The sequence below is a fragment of the Castanea sativa genome, chromosome 7 (genome assembly GCF_040712315.1).
Source record: "Castanea sativa cultivar Marrone di Chiusa Pesio chromosome 7, ASM4071231v1".
Lineage (NCBI taxonomy): Eukaryota > Viridiplantae > Streptophyta > Magnoliopsida > Fagales > Fagaceae > Castanea > Castanea sativa.
The window spans coordinates 5,307,621-5,326,468 of record NC_134019.1 but is presented as its reverse complement, the minus strand read 5'-3'; the positions used below and the strand labels follow the sequence as shown (position 1 = coordinate 5,326,468).

The 18,848-nt window shown below is 31.1% G+C and overlaps 1 protein-coding gene across 1 annotated transcript; it reads right to left on the bottom strand.

Annotated features, from left to right (window-relative positions):
* Nucleotides 1-682: 682 nt before the first annotated feature.
* LOC142642323 (uncharacterized) lies at nt 683-7,998 on the bottom strand. Its single transcript, XM_075816678.1, has 5 exons — nt 7,901-7,998; nt 4,955-6,203; nt 4,000-4,211; nt 2,519-2,742; nt 683-1,665 (listed from the first exon to the last, which is right to left on the bottom strand). The coding sequence occupies exons 2-5, from the start codon at nt 6,084-6,086 to the stop codon at nt 939-941; spliced, it is 2,295 nt and encodes a 764-aa protein (XP_075672793.1). The 5' UTR covers nt 6,087-6,203; nt 7,901-7,998; the 3' UTR covers nt 683-938.
* Nucleotides 7,999-18,848: the final 10,850 nt, after the last annotated feature.

The following is an 18,848-nucleotide window of genomic DNA, read 5'->3' as shown; positions in this document are numbered from 1 at the left end:
CAAACCGAGCCTAGAGAGAGAGAGTCTGACCCAATTGTCATTTTGGAAAACCCATAAATCCATAGTCCATACCCAGGGAAAAAAAGGGAGCTTTTTTCTTATACCACTCGACTTTTCATGGCAGGTAAAACTCTTATTAAATCTATTTCTATTTCTGGGTTCTTTTCCTTTTGCTCTGAATTGGGTTTCTCTGATTTAACTTTTTTTTTTTGTTTTTTTCTTTTTGTTTGGTTTTGTTTTCTCCAAAACAAGGTTTGAGGAATTGACTGCTTACCATGTATTTCACGAAATCAAATTTTAGTGGGCTTTATCTCTAAAAAGTTGTTAACTTTCGTTGTTGCTGTTCTTGTGTGTGATTATTGGTGTTTTGAAGTACGGATGAAGTGAATGATGATTAATGACAATAACTTGAGAGAAGAGTACAGTTTCACATTGGTGATGATAACTTCGTGTGTCTATGTTTGCCTTTGTCAATTTGGTTTGTGGATTCGGGATATTAAATTTAAAAAGTCATTGGCTTTTGTCATTGATCAATGATCAATGTGAAGCCATCAATAAAATGGCATCCTTGCAGTGTATCAAAACCAATCAACCAACCAGGCCATATAATATACATTGACATTAGAGAAAGTATGATAATTGACAAGAAGGAGGATGATAATTATTAATCAGTCCCTTTTGATTAGTTGAAAAAAAAAAGGATGGTAAAAGAATTGAAAATTTTCTGGAATTTACATTTTACAACTCTTCCCAATCCTAAATACAAAATAGTCTTCTAGTTTTAGATTATCTATATCCTCTTTTCCTTGTTTGCCAAGAAACTACATGGACTAAAATAAATTAGAGACATGGGGGATGCCAATTAGTCTATACAAGTAAAAACTTGATTGATATTCGTCAGACCTAACAGAACAGGAAAAAAAAAAAAAAAACATAAATTACATTTCAACGCCACCCGAACTGTGCTGCAATTTGGTTTTTTTCTCCCATTGCTGAACAAGTTCAGCATACCCTTCAGCAGAACAAGAAGCAAATTCTGTCAGTGAGCTCATAGCAACTGACATTCCAGCACAAAGTACCTTTATTGCAACTTCAGCCATTTTCTCTGCATTCATTGCCTCGTCTACTTGACCAACCTCTACCATTTCCATGTTCCCCCCAGAATCCTCAGATAACCCAGCTCCGAATCTCTTTGATCCAACTGGTGTACGACGAGAATCTTCTCTTAACTGTTGAGCATAGAGAGACCCCATCCCTGCTGCAAAAAAATCTAGTCCATCTAGCACTTTTGTTTCATGGATGTTATCAAGAAAATTTGACCATTGGATGCATGGTCCAAATATTGGAAGGCATACACTGGATCGACGAGGAGAGAATGGTGCTCTTGAGGTGTCAGGATCTGACCGGACACACCTGAGGAGCCAGCCAGTTAGTGCATGTACATAGGATCGCTGAGAAGTGATCCATTGTTCAAAACAGTCTCGCCAATTTCTGAGTTCTGACTCAAGATTGATAGCTGAACGAGCAAGCCGCTGTGGCTCCGTTGTTACTGACATGGAAGAGCGTTTTTTTGAAGGTGTACCAGCTAGTAATAGCTTGGCTTCGTCTAATGTCCGCTTCTGTGTCTGATGACACTCTGCCATTACTTTCCACATACTTGCTAACCTGCAGTTCATCATTAGCTGCCTAAGTCAGCAAAAAATACAATCAAAAAAGAAAAAATTCCTCTCTAGTAATATTCCTAAATTTGAGCTAAAATGGGACAATTTTTACATTGGAAATGTCAATATGAAAAATTAAACACGTTGGATTCATAGTTTATATTAAATACCTCCTAGTTGCAAACTGAAAGGACTGGATGTCATTGTATCCAATAGCAAGCAAGGTGTAAAAAATAGCACAATTGAGATTCAAGTATGAATTCTGCTCGGGGAAGCAACATAAAAAAAAAAAAAAAATTCAACATGCATAAGAAAGGAGAATGAGTTAGAGAGCCAGCAAAATACTCATAAAAAATTTAAGAGTTGAAAATTATGTAGCTCTTCACGGATAAACTTGGCTATACATTGTATCATATGTGAGCAGAATACATGTTGCATTTATAAATATACACAGGGTGTCACAAACAAGGATAGTATATTCAATGTAAATGGCATGCAGAACATGGAAGCCCAATGGATGTTGAAGGCATCACTTTATTTTTCTTGTCATTTGATTTCACATTACCAAACGTGTAAGGGCATTTGATAGAAAATGGGAGCCATCACAGACTGATTATATATGAATTTAGGTTTAGAACTTCATAAAAGGAAAGTAGTGTTATTTATCACCATTAGATGTAATAGTGGATGGCATTTTCTCTGATGACTCCATTCATGATAATACAATTTTCAGGAAAAGAAACACAAGGGAACAATTAGTGGGACTGCCAAAGATCCTTAACAGTTCTTAGCATAGAAGGAATGATTTCATATGGTACACAAAAATTATAATGTGATGGTGAGTGACACTGACATACCCTTGAACCAATTCAAAAAGTTGAGGCTGCAATTCTTCATCCCTCAAAGTTTCAATCCGCTTAGAAACAGCTTCAACTGAGTGTATAGAAACCTTTATCTGGGTATGCAGATCTCTAATGGCTACCCTTGTTTTATCAACTACAGAGGGGTCATCTCCTTTCACATCTTGGTACCTAAGTTGGTTACATTTCTTCTCATATGCAATTCGAACCCTTTCTCCAGACTGTTTGCAAAGGTAACAAACAAAAAGATCAGTTTCCCATTATCACTCGAAGTCAAAGAACATAATTATTAACCTGATGAGCTTTTATAGTGTTTACTTGCCAATATTTCTTCAAAAAGATAAAAACAGAGAATATTTTAATGAAAATATTGCAATAAGTTCAACCAGTTTCACCAATGAATTAATTTTTAAAAAACAAGCAAGTGATATCTGCAATCTACAAAAAGTTAGAAAAGATTCATAAATAGAAGAGAAATTTTGAATGTATTTCTACAGTTCAAGTTTGGCATCTGCTTTCTTCTTGTTGGCTTGTTGCACTTGCATGCTATTCAAGTAAAAATGACCCACTTATTCTTCTCATTAGTTAGAGGTTTCATCCCTTTTCCAAATTAACAGGAAGTTACTTGATTTAATATTTTTTTTCTCAAGATTGAGAAAGATTAGTCTCATTTATGAATTCCAGAACAACTACTTCTTTGGATTCATGTTAACAATTTTTTTTTCAGGATAGAAAGATAGAGGGGAGAGGTGAAGTTCAAACCATAGACATCAGGCGCAACCAGGGGTGTCACTACCACTGGGATATCACTTGAATTTACTAAAAACCAATGAAAAGGTGTTTAATCATGCTTTCCAATCAATAATTTCAGGCATATTCATAGTTGTAGAAATTTCCAAAGGAGGCAATTATCATTTGCTTACTAAATGTATTATATATTTAAAGTAGTTTTATACTTTGAAATAAGTTTTGTTGAAGTTAGATTTTCATTATATTTTGATCTCTTCTTGAGAGGTTGGGCCTTGGTGTAATGGCAAGTGCCTTCCACCAAAAGTGACAACTCGTGGGTTCAAGTCCAGAAATCAACCTCTCAAAAAACAATTAGGGTTAAGGCTGCCTACCATCACCTCTCACGGGTCCTACAAAAGTGGGGAGCTTTGTAAACTAGGTCGAGAATCCATAGTTGACCCCAAATTTTGGAACTAAGGCTTTGTTGCTCTTGTTGTTGTTGTTTGACGTCTCTTTCGATAAATGGAGTCAGAAAAGCATACTGAAATTATGTTAGGAACTGTTAATTGTTAAATAGCCATTGGTCATTGGTTTTATATAAAAAGCAATTTTTACAAATTGAAATTAAGTTTTGTTGAAGTTTAGCTTTTTATTCCATTTTGATGTCTCTTCTGATAAACAGAGTCAAAAAAGCGTACTAAATTATTTTAGGAACTGTTAAAATATGTGGTGTAAGTTTAGATATATACCCGGACTTCCTCATAGAGTTTCTTTTCCCATGCATATAATCTGTCCAATGTTGATTGGTGACTTCCTGAAAACATGGAGTTTTCATCAGAGAAGTCACTATTGCTTTCATAACCTTCATCTTTAGAGCCCGAAGAATTAGCTAAAAATCTTGAGGAGGAAGAGCGAGATGAAGCTGATCGAAACAAAGCTACCGGATTCAACATTTTCCTTGCTGCAAAACAAAAATACAATAAATTGATATCCTGGAAATTTACACAGATATACAGGAGGACCAACATAAAGAATAGATTTAAAATAATACACCTATCCCAAGTGAATTTTGACATGCACAAAAGTCATTATGACTAGTAGAATGAGATGACATTTACAAAAGGTCTAGAAGTTATTAACTGACACTAAATTTTCTGTGTTTACCATTAAAAGAGAATGCAATGCCACACTGTCTTGATTCCAATCAATTGAAGTTAAGACCAGCGTGTGCCACCATACTCTAAATCAATGGCATGATTATGCAAACATCCTAATTGCTTGACAATCATTATGACAATGGGGTCCTAGCTAGGAAGCACCTTCAAAGAAGAAATAATTTAATCCAAGTTTAAAATAATTTACCTTCAAAATATTGCCTTTACATCACATCCCTATCTAACGATCTTGAGCAAACTGTCAAATTTATATTTTTCAGAAACACTAGTGCCACCTATCAAGGAAGAGCCATTTGAATTGTCCTAAATCAAAAATGCATTTTGTTAAAATTTCATTCTGGCAACCACATCTGAGCTTTTATTTCCATTATAAAGAATCTGTAGGTAATCATTCTAGAGGGTGTGAAAAGTCATCGTTTTGCGATTGCATAGATCCCTCAACCTAATACTGTAGACTTGTTCAAGTATTTGATTGAAAAAAGAAGAAGAAGATATGCATAAATGGAAAAGACATGCAACAATATCAAACCTGAGAGTTCATTGGAAGTTGACGAATACTGAGCTCTGCTAGCCTCTAATATTGCTGAAACGGCAGTGGCTGAATCACAAATTGTATTGAATTGAGTTTCAAGATCCTTGACAACTTCTACCATACTTGTTGGCCTGCGGTTAACATAAACAGTAAAACCCGGCGTTTCTTCCTTGGCTTCTTGATTATCAACTGCCGTTTCTTGATTACTAGTTTTAACCTGTCTTGCCGCTCGAGCTTTTGCTACCTCTATGCTTGTGCGATGTGATTGTAAGCCTTGCACGTCATGGTCATTTTCATCTTCACTATCTGTTGCTTCCTCCTCGTCCTCATCATCATCCTCATCCTCATCAATATCTTCAACAATAACCTCTTCTCTAGTGCAATTTAGATCAACTTTAGCTCTTTCTTCTGTCACATTTACCTTATTATCAGATTCTTCTTGCTCAGTTTCCTCTTCTAAATCTGGAATCCCTTCTTCTTCCCGGACCTGCCTTAGGCCTCTAATGTCATCATCCATGACTGTCTGGTCGAGACTATTATGTGTGGGGTAGCCATAGTAGTCCAATGATGAAAATGGATTCCAAAAAAAATCCCATTGGGATGATTGAGGTGAAGCTGGAGGAATATTGGGTCTATTGTTAGGGGAATAAGAGAAGATTGAAGGATTCATTGGTGAGGATTGTGACGCAAAAAATCCATCAATCCCATAATGGTGCATTGGAGAATAAGTTTCAACTCTGACAGTCTCTGGTGATTGAGGTCTCTCCTCAACCAACACAGCTGGCTCCCCACCTGACCTTAGGTAATTTACTTTCAAACGTGAATTAGGCCGAGACTGAATTGGTGTTCCAGATAAGGACTTGGATGAAATTGTGATGAAACCAGGACTAGTTTTCTTTATAGGTGTGAAAGGTGGGGTTATGAATGAATCTAATAAGAACTCACGAGGCTCATCTCCTTCGATATAATCACGAAGAGCAGCTGAAACTCTTTTTAAGGACTGGATATAGGCCAAGTGTCCAGAGGCAAATCGGCTTCTGTGCTCAACGGCCTGTTTGATGAATCTCTTTCGATCTTTACAAAGCTGAACTACTTCTTCATCATCCAGCTTTGATGTGGAACATCCCATCTCTCACTTTTGCTTCCCCTTTCACTTTCACTCTAGGAATTCTTTAGGCCTGAATCAAAATGCAGATCACAATGGTATCCTTCTGTATTTCTCACCAGATTCATAAGGATTTCCCAGCTGTTTTAATGAAAACAAAGTTTAATAACTTCAAAAATGTATAGAGCAAGAAACAGAATCAGAACAGGGAAAAAATATCTTGAGAATGAAGCTCAAATAAGCTAAGAAATTAAATTTTTATATGCAAAAGAATTAAAACCTTGGGTGCTTTTCTTAATTATCAGGTCATAGAGATGGGGAAAGAACATTTTAAAGTTGCACAACTGAAGTATAAAATGGAGATTCTTTTCAAACTTCTGTATAACTTCTCCACAAACCCAAAAAACTCGAGCTTTAAATCATTAATAATTTATATCAATGATAACATTTGTTTATAAAAAATAAAATAAAGAAAGCACGCAACTTTTGACCCATAAGCCATTTGCAAAAGAGCCTCAATTTGTAAATACATTTGTTTAACATTGTGTATGCTTTATGTTTATTAAATTTTGGTTTGATTTGAAAGAATAAAACTGATGGGAGAACAGAAAAATGCTTAAAAAGATTAAAATTACAGGCACATTATATATTAAACAGGATGAAAAGGCATATTGTAAAGAAAAAACCCGAACATTATTGTATAAAAAAAAGTAAAATAATTGAGAAAAGAAGAATACTTCCAAAAGAAAGAAGAAATTGAGAAAAAGTAATAAATGGTCAATATTGGTAGTATGATGACAACCAGTTGCAAATCATACAAAGACACACAGCAGAACAAGAAAAAAGGCTTAAAGTAGAGAGAAAAGAAATGGGAAAACAAAAAGAGAGAAAAGAAAACCGATTAGCAGAGTTCACATGGTGAACCTACAACTTCCTAAACCAGAGCTGGAAAAAAAAAAGGTGGAAATTTTAATTACAATAAAAGGCCACTTGGGAAAAATAAATAAATAAAGCCCAATCAAATTTCTCAATGAAAATTATCTTTGAAAATCAAGAAAAGTATAATGATCAAAGAAAAAAACCAACTTAAAAATGACATCTTTTTAGGACTAGATACTACTTCAAGAGTTTTTATTTATTATTATTATTTTTTAAAGTTGTTTTGGGAAGCTACTTCAAAAGCTAGCTAGTGATATTCAAACAACAATGACCAGAAAATGTCAATTTAAAAAAAGGAAAAAAAAAAAAAAAAAAAACAAACAGGGAATAGGAGTAGTTTAAGTTAGATGAACAGAAAAAGTAGACACTCATTTAAAAAATTAGAAACATATTCATCAAATCTGGTGGTATCAAAATTTTAATCTTAACATGCAGACAACAGATTTTCGATGAAATTATGATTAGTCAATTTTTTTTTTTAAAGCCAGATAATTCCAATTTTTAAATAAAATAATAATTTATATACCATAATTCTGAAAAGGTGAAAACTTGAGCCATCTAAATTTTTTTTTTAAAGTAAAAACCCATTTCAAAATTAAACAATAACAGCCTCTTAGAATTTTTTTTTTTCAAAAAAATATAATAGAACTCACTCCTAGAACTCACAAAAAGAAACCTTTCCAAAAAAAACAACTTAAACACAGACTGTCCAGTTCAAGTATTAATGAACATTTGAGATTAAAAAGAGCTTAACTTCATGGTTCTTACAACAAAGAAATTTAAAAGATTAAAAAAAAAAGAAAAAAAGAGTACATTTGGAATGATTTCAAATTTTTTTTTTTTTTTCAAGAAATGGGAAAAGTAAAGCTTTTAGAATGGATGAGAATGGAGAAGCAAACCTGGGTATGGCAAGCGAGAATAAGACTTAGACGGAGCTTGATCAGAGAGAGAGAGAGAGAGAGACGTTGAGAAAGAACAGCAACGGTCAAAACTCTTTTTAAAGTGGAAGACAAAAGAAACATGAAGAAAACAAAAATTTTAAAGTTTTGAGGGTTGGAGAGCTAATAAAGGTGGTGGTAGTACACAGAATATGACAGGTTCACTCTTTTTGCCCTTCATGCTTCTCTTAATTTCCACAGTGCCACTATATTTACTTTATGCAGTTATGCACTCTACTCGTTTTTCTGTCATTGATGAGAATGTGATTCTCATGAATGATATGATTTGTGTTGATTTCACACGTGGGGTCTCCCTAATCTCTCTCATTGTAATCTCATTTCTCATGATCAATCAAGACTGCATGATTGATTGATTGATTGCCTTTTATTTTTTGTGTTTTTTGGGTTTGGTCCCATTATAATCTTTTCTTTGTGAAAAAAAAAAAAAAGATCAATTTCTTTATCCATTTTGATAAAGACAAAATCTTTATTGCATTTTAATTGACATTTTTCCTAACTAAGAATAATTCTCTTCATTTATTGGCATGTAATAATGGGTAGGTGCATTTATTATTATCACATGAAATAATAAATGCACCTACCCCATTATTACATGCCAATAAAAGAAGAGAATTGTTTTTACCCCCATTATTACATGCCAATAAAAGAAGAAAATTATTTTTAGTTATGTCAAAACTTTCTTAATAATTAACAAAATTTTAGAAATTGTTAATAAATTATTTCAAGAAATTTTTGACATCATTTTTATAGAATATATAAAAAATTGTTAAAATAATTAATTATTTTTTTCTTTTTCCATAAAACATTTCTTAAAATAATTCATAAATTAATCCCCTTAAGAAATTCGTTAACATTTTTCATAAATTTAATTATAGGATTATTTTTATAAAATCTTTTGCCTCCTGTCTCACCAAAATTTTTCATTTGTGTCAAAGTGTTAATTAATTACCATGTATTACTGGGGTAGATACCTTTGTTTCAGGTATTAATTATCAATAGATGATATTAATTATTTATTATATATAAAATGAATTAATTAGATTATTTTGTAAAAAATTTATATAAGAAATACTCCCACTGTCTCACTTTGTTTGTCCTTTTTAAAAAATTAAACTTTTTAAGGGACCATCATTTTTTGTCTTGTCTGCCTTATAAAAATGTATAAGTTTACAAAACTACCCTTAAATAAATTTATCAGCTTTTAAAAATAGAGTTATTCTTAATGAGGCAACTAAAAATGTGCCCCAATTAGATTGATTTTAAAAAAAAATAGTTAGTTTTCTTTTCAAATAGTTTTGAAAATAAAGTAGGGGTATAATAGAAACATTAGTAAACAAATAACTTTTATTTTTAGAAACAGGACAATATTTTGGGACATCCAAAATGAAACAAATGACAAACAAAGTGGGATGGAGGGAGTAATTTATTTTGATAATTCTTATAAACAAAATTAAATTGAAATATGTTATTCTTCTTAATATTTAGTTGCCTCAGCAACAATTAAAAAAAAAACTATCAAAAGACATAAGAAAATTTAGTAAAACATACAATTAAAGATATGAAAAGAATAATAAATTGTATTCTTAAATTAGTTAAAACAAAATTCACTAAAATAATATGTCCATCCATATATATATATATATATATATATATTTATTGTGTGTTTGTGTAAACTAACATTGTAATTTGTGCTATGTAATTAAAAAGAGTATTAATAGGAAAAAAAAAAGCTTTTATTGTCATCATGTATTGCTTATTAATATACAGCACAAAATTTATGTAAGATAAATTTTTATGGTTATTTTTCTAAAAGAACTTGGCACGTTTCCTTCTTCTTCTTTTTCCTTTTTCCTTTTTTGAAGTAAATAAAATTTAAAATGGGGAAAAATAGATATATGACATAGTGTGATTGTTGGAGTATAAATTAAATACTAAGAATGTGATCAAGATTTCTATTTGGGTTTTTTTTTTAAATTTTTTTTATAAGAATTTCTATTTGGGGTTTAAGAAGCTAAGGCCGAGTAATTGTTTTTAAGGGTAAAAGACATTTTCATTCGGCTTTTACTTGGGTGGGGACTAATTGGTCTGAAGTGTGATATAAATCCAAAAGTTTTAGGTTCAATTCACCATACTATTGGTCCATGAGATTTTTGGGGTGTCTCATGAATAGAGAGTGTAACAATCGACCATATATTGGAACACCACTTCCTTTGATTGAATATATATATATATATATATATATATATATATATGGATTTAGCATTTTGTTATATCAATTTGTAAATAATAATAATAATAACTTGGTAGTATGTCTAGCATTATTCATTCACAATTCTTGTATTGGCTCTCATTGAAATTGAAAAGTTAATCCCACACAAAGGTATGGATGTAGCTCTTTGGCTGCGGACATGAAATTTTTAACATATATATAATTAAATATTATCAGGAACAATGTAACTCAATTGGCATTTTTCGGTATTTTCAACGGGTTAAAATCTTCAACTCATAATTATCAAGTTATAAAAAAATATAATTAAATATTAGAATATTACATCAAAATTTGATTTTTTTTCCCCCTAGTATCATGATTGTTATTGGATTCCCACTAAGTTTTGACTTCTGAATTTTGATACTGGATTTTTACTTTCAGCCAGGGTATATATTCCAAAAAACAGCTTTACATTCTAACATTGCTTATAGGTCCCTTTTTTTTATATAAAGTTTTTAACTTTTTAAAAATATTTCTGTACGTTATTTGTCTTCTTTTTATTTTTTATTTTATCCTAATTTTAGACCTCTAGATTATATAAATAAAGAAGAGAGGGAGAGAGAGAGAGGATAAAACAGCATAAGCCAATAACAATAAATTGCTTATGGAACCCACAGTGAACGCAGCAGAATGGTGATGAAGCGCTTGTACTTTCTAGTTTTGGAAAACTTGTTGTACCAACACTGCGACACAATTGGTTAAAACAAAAGTGGTTACAACCGTCGGATCAGTTGGAAATCTAACATTCTAGTGAAGTGGGACTACTGATATGAGTAATATATACAAAAATTTTTGACAAATTTTTTTTTTCACACATGTTGAGATGACAAGTTTTCACTGGTTCTTGTTTGTGCTTACTATTGATAATTTTTACTTATCATTAATAATCTACCGCATTAGTAGATGTCAAATTTTATCTAAATTTTTGTGTCTTTAAACTTTCTCTTACTAATATGTAATGATTGAGGACTTTATACTTTATAGTTATCAACAGCAGCATTTGAGTAATATAGGGATTTACAAAAATTTTAAAGTAATCGATTAGAATTGAAGTAACATTATTTTTACAAGTTCAACATTGATACGAAAATGACACCTCAACAATCATGAAAAAGAATGTTAAGAACCTAAAATATTGCACTACTAAATCTTGTGGTTAGTTTTAGAGTTATCATCACTAATATGATCAAGTGAAAGTTATAGGATATTTTTATTAAGAAAAGTACACAAAACCTCCTGTCACTTATTCTTTAAACACATAGCTCCCCATGGTTTTAAAACGTAACACTTATACTGAGTTTGCGTTTTACGTCCAGCATTTCATTTTTTTTTAATAAGAAAAGCGTTAATTGAATTCCAGTGGGTCCTATGCACTGTTCACATGACCCACAAATATATTTTTTAACAAAATTTTCATTAAAAATGAGTCCCACAGTACTATTCACATAATTAAAAATTATTTTACTACAATATTTTCAGTTTTTAACGTTATCCAAATGGACCCTTAATCTCCTAACCTATGTTCTATTAAAAATAATTGCTCATAGAGTTGTATTATCATATACAACAGGTACCACATGGGAATTTATGTTACACTCAAAAATCCCATAAATGTTAATTGTTATTATATAATTAATGTTTTAGAATATAATATAAAACAATTATATAATATAGAACAATTATATGTTTACATTCTTTATTCATATAAAGCGTACGCATTTGGATGAATTGTGTACAATATTGTACACTATTCATACAAACGTGTACAATATTGTACTCTTTTGTTTAGTTTACAAGGTAAAATGTACATACACAATAAATTTAAAAATATAGGGGGTGTTTGGTTTATCCACTCAAACACACATTTTCAGTTTTTAAACAACATTACACGTATTTTATACATTTTTTTCACTTACACGTATTTTCACACATATTTTCAAACAACAAAACACCTGTTTTCAAACACATATACCGAACATCCCATAATTGTCTTACAATATAAAACAATACCATATGAGTTAAGTATCACACTCAAAATTTGAGAAGAATTGTGTGTTTTTAGGGGAACATAAAGGATTTGTGAATTTCTTCTTATTTTTATAATTCTATTCTTTTTTTCTTTTCTTTTTTGCGGTGGGGAAGAAAAATAATCAAACTAATAAAATTTGACTAATAATTATTGAAATTAATTTTATATGAGAATAAGGAGATGTTGGTAATCCATTATGACTTTATTTATTTTTTGTAGGGTTGGAAGATGGAGAAGAGACAATGGATTAGGAAAGAATTTTAAAAAGCAAAAGAGAGTCGGCTCTAAAGCAAAAGCAGGGGAACCTGGTCCCACTAAAGCGGCAGGTTCCTTAATAGATGCCTTGTTTTCTGCTTTTTTAGCAAATGCCCCTGCACTTTTTCATATATTTCTAGAATACACTTGTCACCGTTTTTATCATTTTGTTTTAAAATTTTATGATTCTTATTTATTTTTTCAAAACTGTTTGTAGGTTTTTTCTTTTCCTGCTATTAATTAATATTGTAAAAAAAAAAATTATAGTTCAATTGACATTTCATGGTATTTTCTACGAAAAATGTTCAAAGTTTAAATTCTATCTTCACTAATTACCGAATTATCAAAAATAAAAATAAAATATCATATTGAAAATATACTTGTTGAAGACTTGAAGGTATGCTTGTTATTTACAAAATTTTCACAACAAAATCATAGGTGATTAGTTGTTATTAGATTAAATTTGAATCTACCACTAAAATTACTTTTTTACTCCACCAATAACAACTTGCTACTTAGGATTTGTTGTGTTTAAATTGAACCTACTATTGAAATTACTTTTTTACCCGACCAAGAACAACCTGTAATAACTTGCCACTTAAGATTTGTTTGAAAATGTTGTGAAAATATTGTGAATATAGCATTTCTTTTGTTATTAACACCACACTTACTTTGAATATAAGAAAGTCACTACATCCACAACATTTTTACAATATTTTCACAACATATCATAAGTGGTCAGTTATTATTGGTTCTAATTTGAATTTATTACTAAAATTACGTTTTTGCTCTACTAATAACAATCTATAACAACCTACCAAATAATCAACATTAATTTCTCTCTTATATTTTTAGATGAAATTGTAAAATAACTAAAATATAATTGGTATATAATGGAGATGTTTAGAGTTGAAAATTCCATTCTTTTAACTATTGAAATTATACATAAAAAAGAAAAGAAAAATAATTTGTGTCTTAAGTTAAGTTGCTTCTCAAATTTTAGTATGGCATTGACATTTAGCTCACCAAATAAATTTGCATTGATAAACAAAAAGAAAGTTCCTCCTCACATTCATACTTCCAAGGGCCATTTCATAATGCTGCATGGATATATAAGCTTAAAAAAAAAAAAAAAAGTCTATGACTTTAAGAGTCTGTTTGAGATTCGCTTATTTTACTGAAAGTACTGTAAATAAAGGTAAAATCTAGATGAAATAGTACAATGAGACCTATAAATAATACTATAAAGTGCCGTGGAACTCATAAATAGTAATAAAAATAAACTAAATAATATAATAAGTTGATTTTTCAATTTAGAGCCAAATTCACGTTGAGTGATTTTGAAGATTGATTATTTTATTTTCCATCCCCATTGACATAATAATAATGTTATAAAATCTTTAATTTTTACAACAACAGTGGTACATAACATTAATTATATATTCAATTACATTCTCTCTTACCAGAAGTTAAAAATACAATATCTAGATCCTATATCGTCACCAACCTGATTTCACAGGTCCCACTCCATATGGATCTTAGTGTGCTTTTTTTCTTATTTTAATAGGCAAGATTGTTCTAGTTTATACCTTTGATTTATTTAATTGATAACGCTTCTTACTTTACACAATACAAGAGATCTAAGATTATTCTACCATTTATTTAAAAGGATTATTTCCCAAAGCTGGTGTTTGCATATAAAATTATAAATTAAAGAAAACCACTACTTCCAAAGTTTTCTCTAACTGAGATTTTAGTTAAGCTTAAAGAGTGAGAGTCTTTTGGGTAAATATTGGTAAAAATGAAGTTTTTTGGAGTTATAGTCACTGTTCGAAGTTATTTGGAAAAATGATGAGAGAGAGTGAATTTCGGCAACAGTGTTGCCGAAATTCGAAGAAAAGTATGAGAGAGAAAATCCAAACTGAGGAGAGAGAAATTTTGAGAATTTCGGCAACAGTGTTGCCGAAATTCCTTTTGCCCAAACCCTGCCCGCTTCACTGAGTGCCCATGCGCGTGAGTGCCAAAAGGAAAAAATAAAAAAGGTTTGTGGCAATCCCATTGCCAAAAATGGAGGGAAAAAAAAAAAAAAAGAATTACAGCAATGGGATTGCCGAAATAGGGGGAAAGAAAAAGAAAAAGAAAAAAAAAAGTGGCCATGTAGTGCCGAAATAGGAAAAAAAAAAAAAGGAAAATTGGCAATGGGTTGCCGAAATAGGGAAAAAAAAAAAAGTGGCCATGTAGTGCTGAAATAGGAAAAAGAAAAAAAAAAGGAAAATTGGCAATGGGGTTGCCGAAATAGGGGGGAAAGAAAAAAAAAAAATTGGCAATGGGGTTGCCGAAATAGGGGGGATAAACAAAAAAAAAAAAAAAAAGGTGGCCATGTAGTGCCACATTTTTTTTTCTTTCCCCCATTTCGGCAATCCCATTGCCACATTTTTTTTTTCTTTTTTTTTCTTTCTCCCTATTTCGGCAACCCCATTGCCAATTTTCCTTTTTTTTTTTTTTCCCCTATTTCGGCAACCCCATTGCCAATTTTCCTTTTTTTTTTTTCCCTTATTTCGGCAACCCCATTGCCAATTTTCCTTTTTTTTTTTTTTTCCCATTTCGGCACTACATGGCCACTTTTTTTTTCCTTTTTGTTTTTCTTTCCCCCCTATTTCGGCAATCCCATTGCTGTAATTCTTTTTTTTTTTTCTTTTCCCTCCATTTTCGGCAATGGGATTGCCACAAACCTTTTTTATTTTTTCCTTTTGGGCACTCAGTGAAGCGGGCAGGGTTTGGGCAGAAGGAATTTCGGCAACACTGTTGCCGAAATTCTCAAAATTTCTCTCTCCTCAGTTTGGATTTTCTCTCTCATACTTTTCTTCGAATTTCGGCAACACTGTTGCCGAAATTCACTCTCTCTCCTCATTTTCCCAAATAACTTCGAACAGTGACTATAACCCCAAAAAACTTCATTTTTACCAATATTTACCCAAAAGACTCTAAAGAGTGATGTTTTTTTCACGTATGCTATTAGCCTATTACAAAACAAGGAATACAGGCTTTTTTTTTTTGCACTGAACTACTTGAAGTCACTATTACCTGAAAACTTGATATCAGAATGTGTAAGGTGTAATCACTATAACATTGGAATCAAGGGAGAATGTTTGCTGCTAAAAGAAGTGAGAAAAGTTGATGTCATAAACTGTTTAGATGTGGGTAAAGTCGGTCCATCTTGGCTGGAATTTTACAACTTTGTAAAACACTGTTTTTTTTTTTTTTTTGTTATTTTATATATATAATTGTAGACAACTTTACACAAACTTCTCAGCTCTAAGCTCTTTGCCCGAGGTTCTTGACTTTTTGGTCATTCTTCGGTCTAATTACTTTCTATCGATTTTCTTTGATCTAATCATTCAAACAAATCAATTGAACTTATTTAAATACATGTATTTTTAAGTATTAATTGAATTTGTGAAGTAAATAATTTATATTTTTATCGTATATTTATATGCAGTAGCAATTTAAGGATATTTTTTTAGAATAGTGATTAAGAAATTTAATAAAAATATAACTTAAATATATTGGCAATACAAAAAAAAAAAAAAAATTTACAATTTTCTTCTACCAACAAAATGAAAAAACAAAAATGGACTAATAAAAGATAAAGTAAAAATTGAAAATACTAAGATGAAAGCAATAAAGTAAGAGAGAATTTCCAATGACAATAGAGGAGAGAAAAATGGAGAGAAAGAGAGAGATGATATGTGTTGTAACTGGGAGTCAAGCCTTCGAGAAGAGTTGCTGAGACGGCTTTTAGAGCTGTCAACATTGCTGAGGAGAACTCACCATCATAGCCATTTTTTAGGAAAAATTAAATTATGAATTATTTTTATAAAATAGGCTGAATGAGATACAAAATTTAATAATTAGGGGTTTTATTTGTTGTTTTTGAATGGGATTTATGTTGAATATTTTGTTCATTTTTTATTGTTTGGCATAATTTTGTTATTGTAGGAATAAGGGGTCCAAATATGGGTATTTGGCCATGAGCCGTATCTGAGGATATCAAGTAGTCAGAGAATAGGTAATAGTAATAGAGACATACATGATAGTGGTCCGTAGAAGGAGTTCGGTTATGGGGAGCTGGAAGCGTTGTTCGAGGAGAAGTACCTCCTCGGCTAAATAGAGTAGAGGTCATACGTCCGACCTTTTGTAAAAAATAAGGCAACAAACAATCATTTTGGTAAGGATAAACATCAGTAAGACAAAAGAGATTTGAGAAATATCTGAGAAGAAAGCTACTGCCACCACATTAAATGCTTTGCAGCTAACCCCCTGACTGCATTAATGTGGAGGTGATATCAAAATAGTAATCTCCAGCCTTACAGCTACCCATAAAGACTTTAGGAAGATGTTAATGGGACAAATATCAAAGCTAACAATCTGATCTACAAGTGGAGGGCTGAGATGAAGTGAGGAAGGGGAATATAAAGAAGAAAATTCCCATTACAAGGGCATCATGAGATAATTTGTAGAAAAAACACTGTACACTTAAGAACTGTAATTGGGGTTAAGCTTAAGGGAAATATATATATATATATATAAGAACAACCTTCCTTGGACTTTGCCGAGGAGGATTTTCCTTGCTCAAACTGTTTGTTTCATACTTTACCATAACAACTACCTACTGTGATCATTATACATAGAACTCATTGAAAGTTCAGTTTTAAGCTCACTCTCTACAAATTCATTGATTTGGGCTCTTTGGGCTATTGACCTTTCTTTTGAGCTTTGGAAACAAAACGTGTCCTTACAGTTATTATTTGGGCTATTTTTGTTGTAATTTAGGCTAATTTTTAGAGTTGTGTTAGGGACATAAAAAATTGTCATAATATTTTCACAACAGTTAATGTGTAAGTCCCTCATAAATCAAAATAAAATAATAAAATAATAGATTAGGTCCCACCACAATTAAAAACAAAGGTGTTGTAAAAATATTTTGAGATTTTCTTGTGTCCTTAAAAATTCTCTAATTCTTATTATTATTATTTGGACTTTTCTTTTTTCTCTTTTGTTTAAGGAAGTTAAGGATTATGGCTGGGGGGCCAATATTTTTTTTTTTAAACCAAAGTTCTTGGAATTCTCAAGTTAGAGTATTTAATATATTTTTGTAGGTAGACAAAACATAAATATATACTATTTTTGCAAGCTAAGGTGTTCATGTGAACATACCACTACAATGGTTGTATTTTTATTTTTTTACTATAGGCTAAGATATTAATTGATTTGAGCTCCTGAATTTTAAACCTTTAAACATCTTAAGACACTAGAAGTTCTACTCCTAAGAGATATGAGACTACACATATCGTATTTGAAGAGGCCTGAATACCATTTTGTTTAAGGGGGTTAAAGGATTATGGTTGGGGGACCAATATTATTTTTGTTAAACCAAAATTTTTGGAATTCTCCAAGTTATAGTATTTAATATATTTTTTTTAGGTAGAAAAAACATAAATATATATATTTTGCAAGTCAAGGTGTTCATGTGAACATACCACTAAAATGATTGTGTGTGTGTGTATATATATATATATTTTACTATATGCTAAGATATTAGTTGAATTGAGGTCTTGGGTTTAAAACCTCTACTCCTAAGAGACATGCATCTGCATATATTGTATTTTGAAAAGGTTTGAACACCATTGTCAGCATATAAAGAAAAAAAAACAAATCATTTGGTTTGGTGTATGCATGATTTAAATCTAAGCCTTATTCAACAATTAAGGGTGTGCATGAGTTAGGATGAAAAAAAATCTAATCCAACCCAACTCATCACAGGGGTTCAACCCAAATCAAGGTTGGAAATTTTTATTTATTTATTTTAAATTGAACATTAAAACAATACCAACACAAATATTAGCGAATTTATAAATTTTGTTGATAGTGCATCAAACCAACACAAATAATAAAATCAAATAGTTTTATTTGCTACCTTTGTTCTATCTCAACTCACATTTCTTTTTTTTGGAGAAAATATCTTAACTTGAGAAACAAAATAAACATGAATTAATTTTATTATTTTATAGTTAATAGAATATCATATAGTTCCATTCAAACTCGGTTGATAAACAAAAGGTAGATAATAAAATTATATAGTATATTTTTTAAATATAGGTCGATTAAGTCGAATCAGATGAATTTGTGAATATGCTATCCCGCGTCTAACCCAACTTTTTTTTTAATTTTTTTATTTTTAGCCAACTTAACCCAATCCGTACACATAAAAAGTAAAATTTTTTTTTAATCTAACCCAACCCATACACATAAAAAGTAAAAACCCCTATACAATC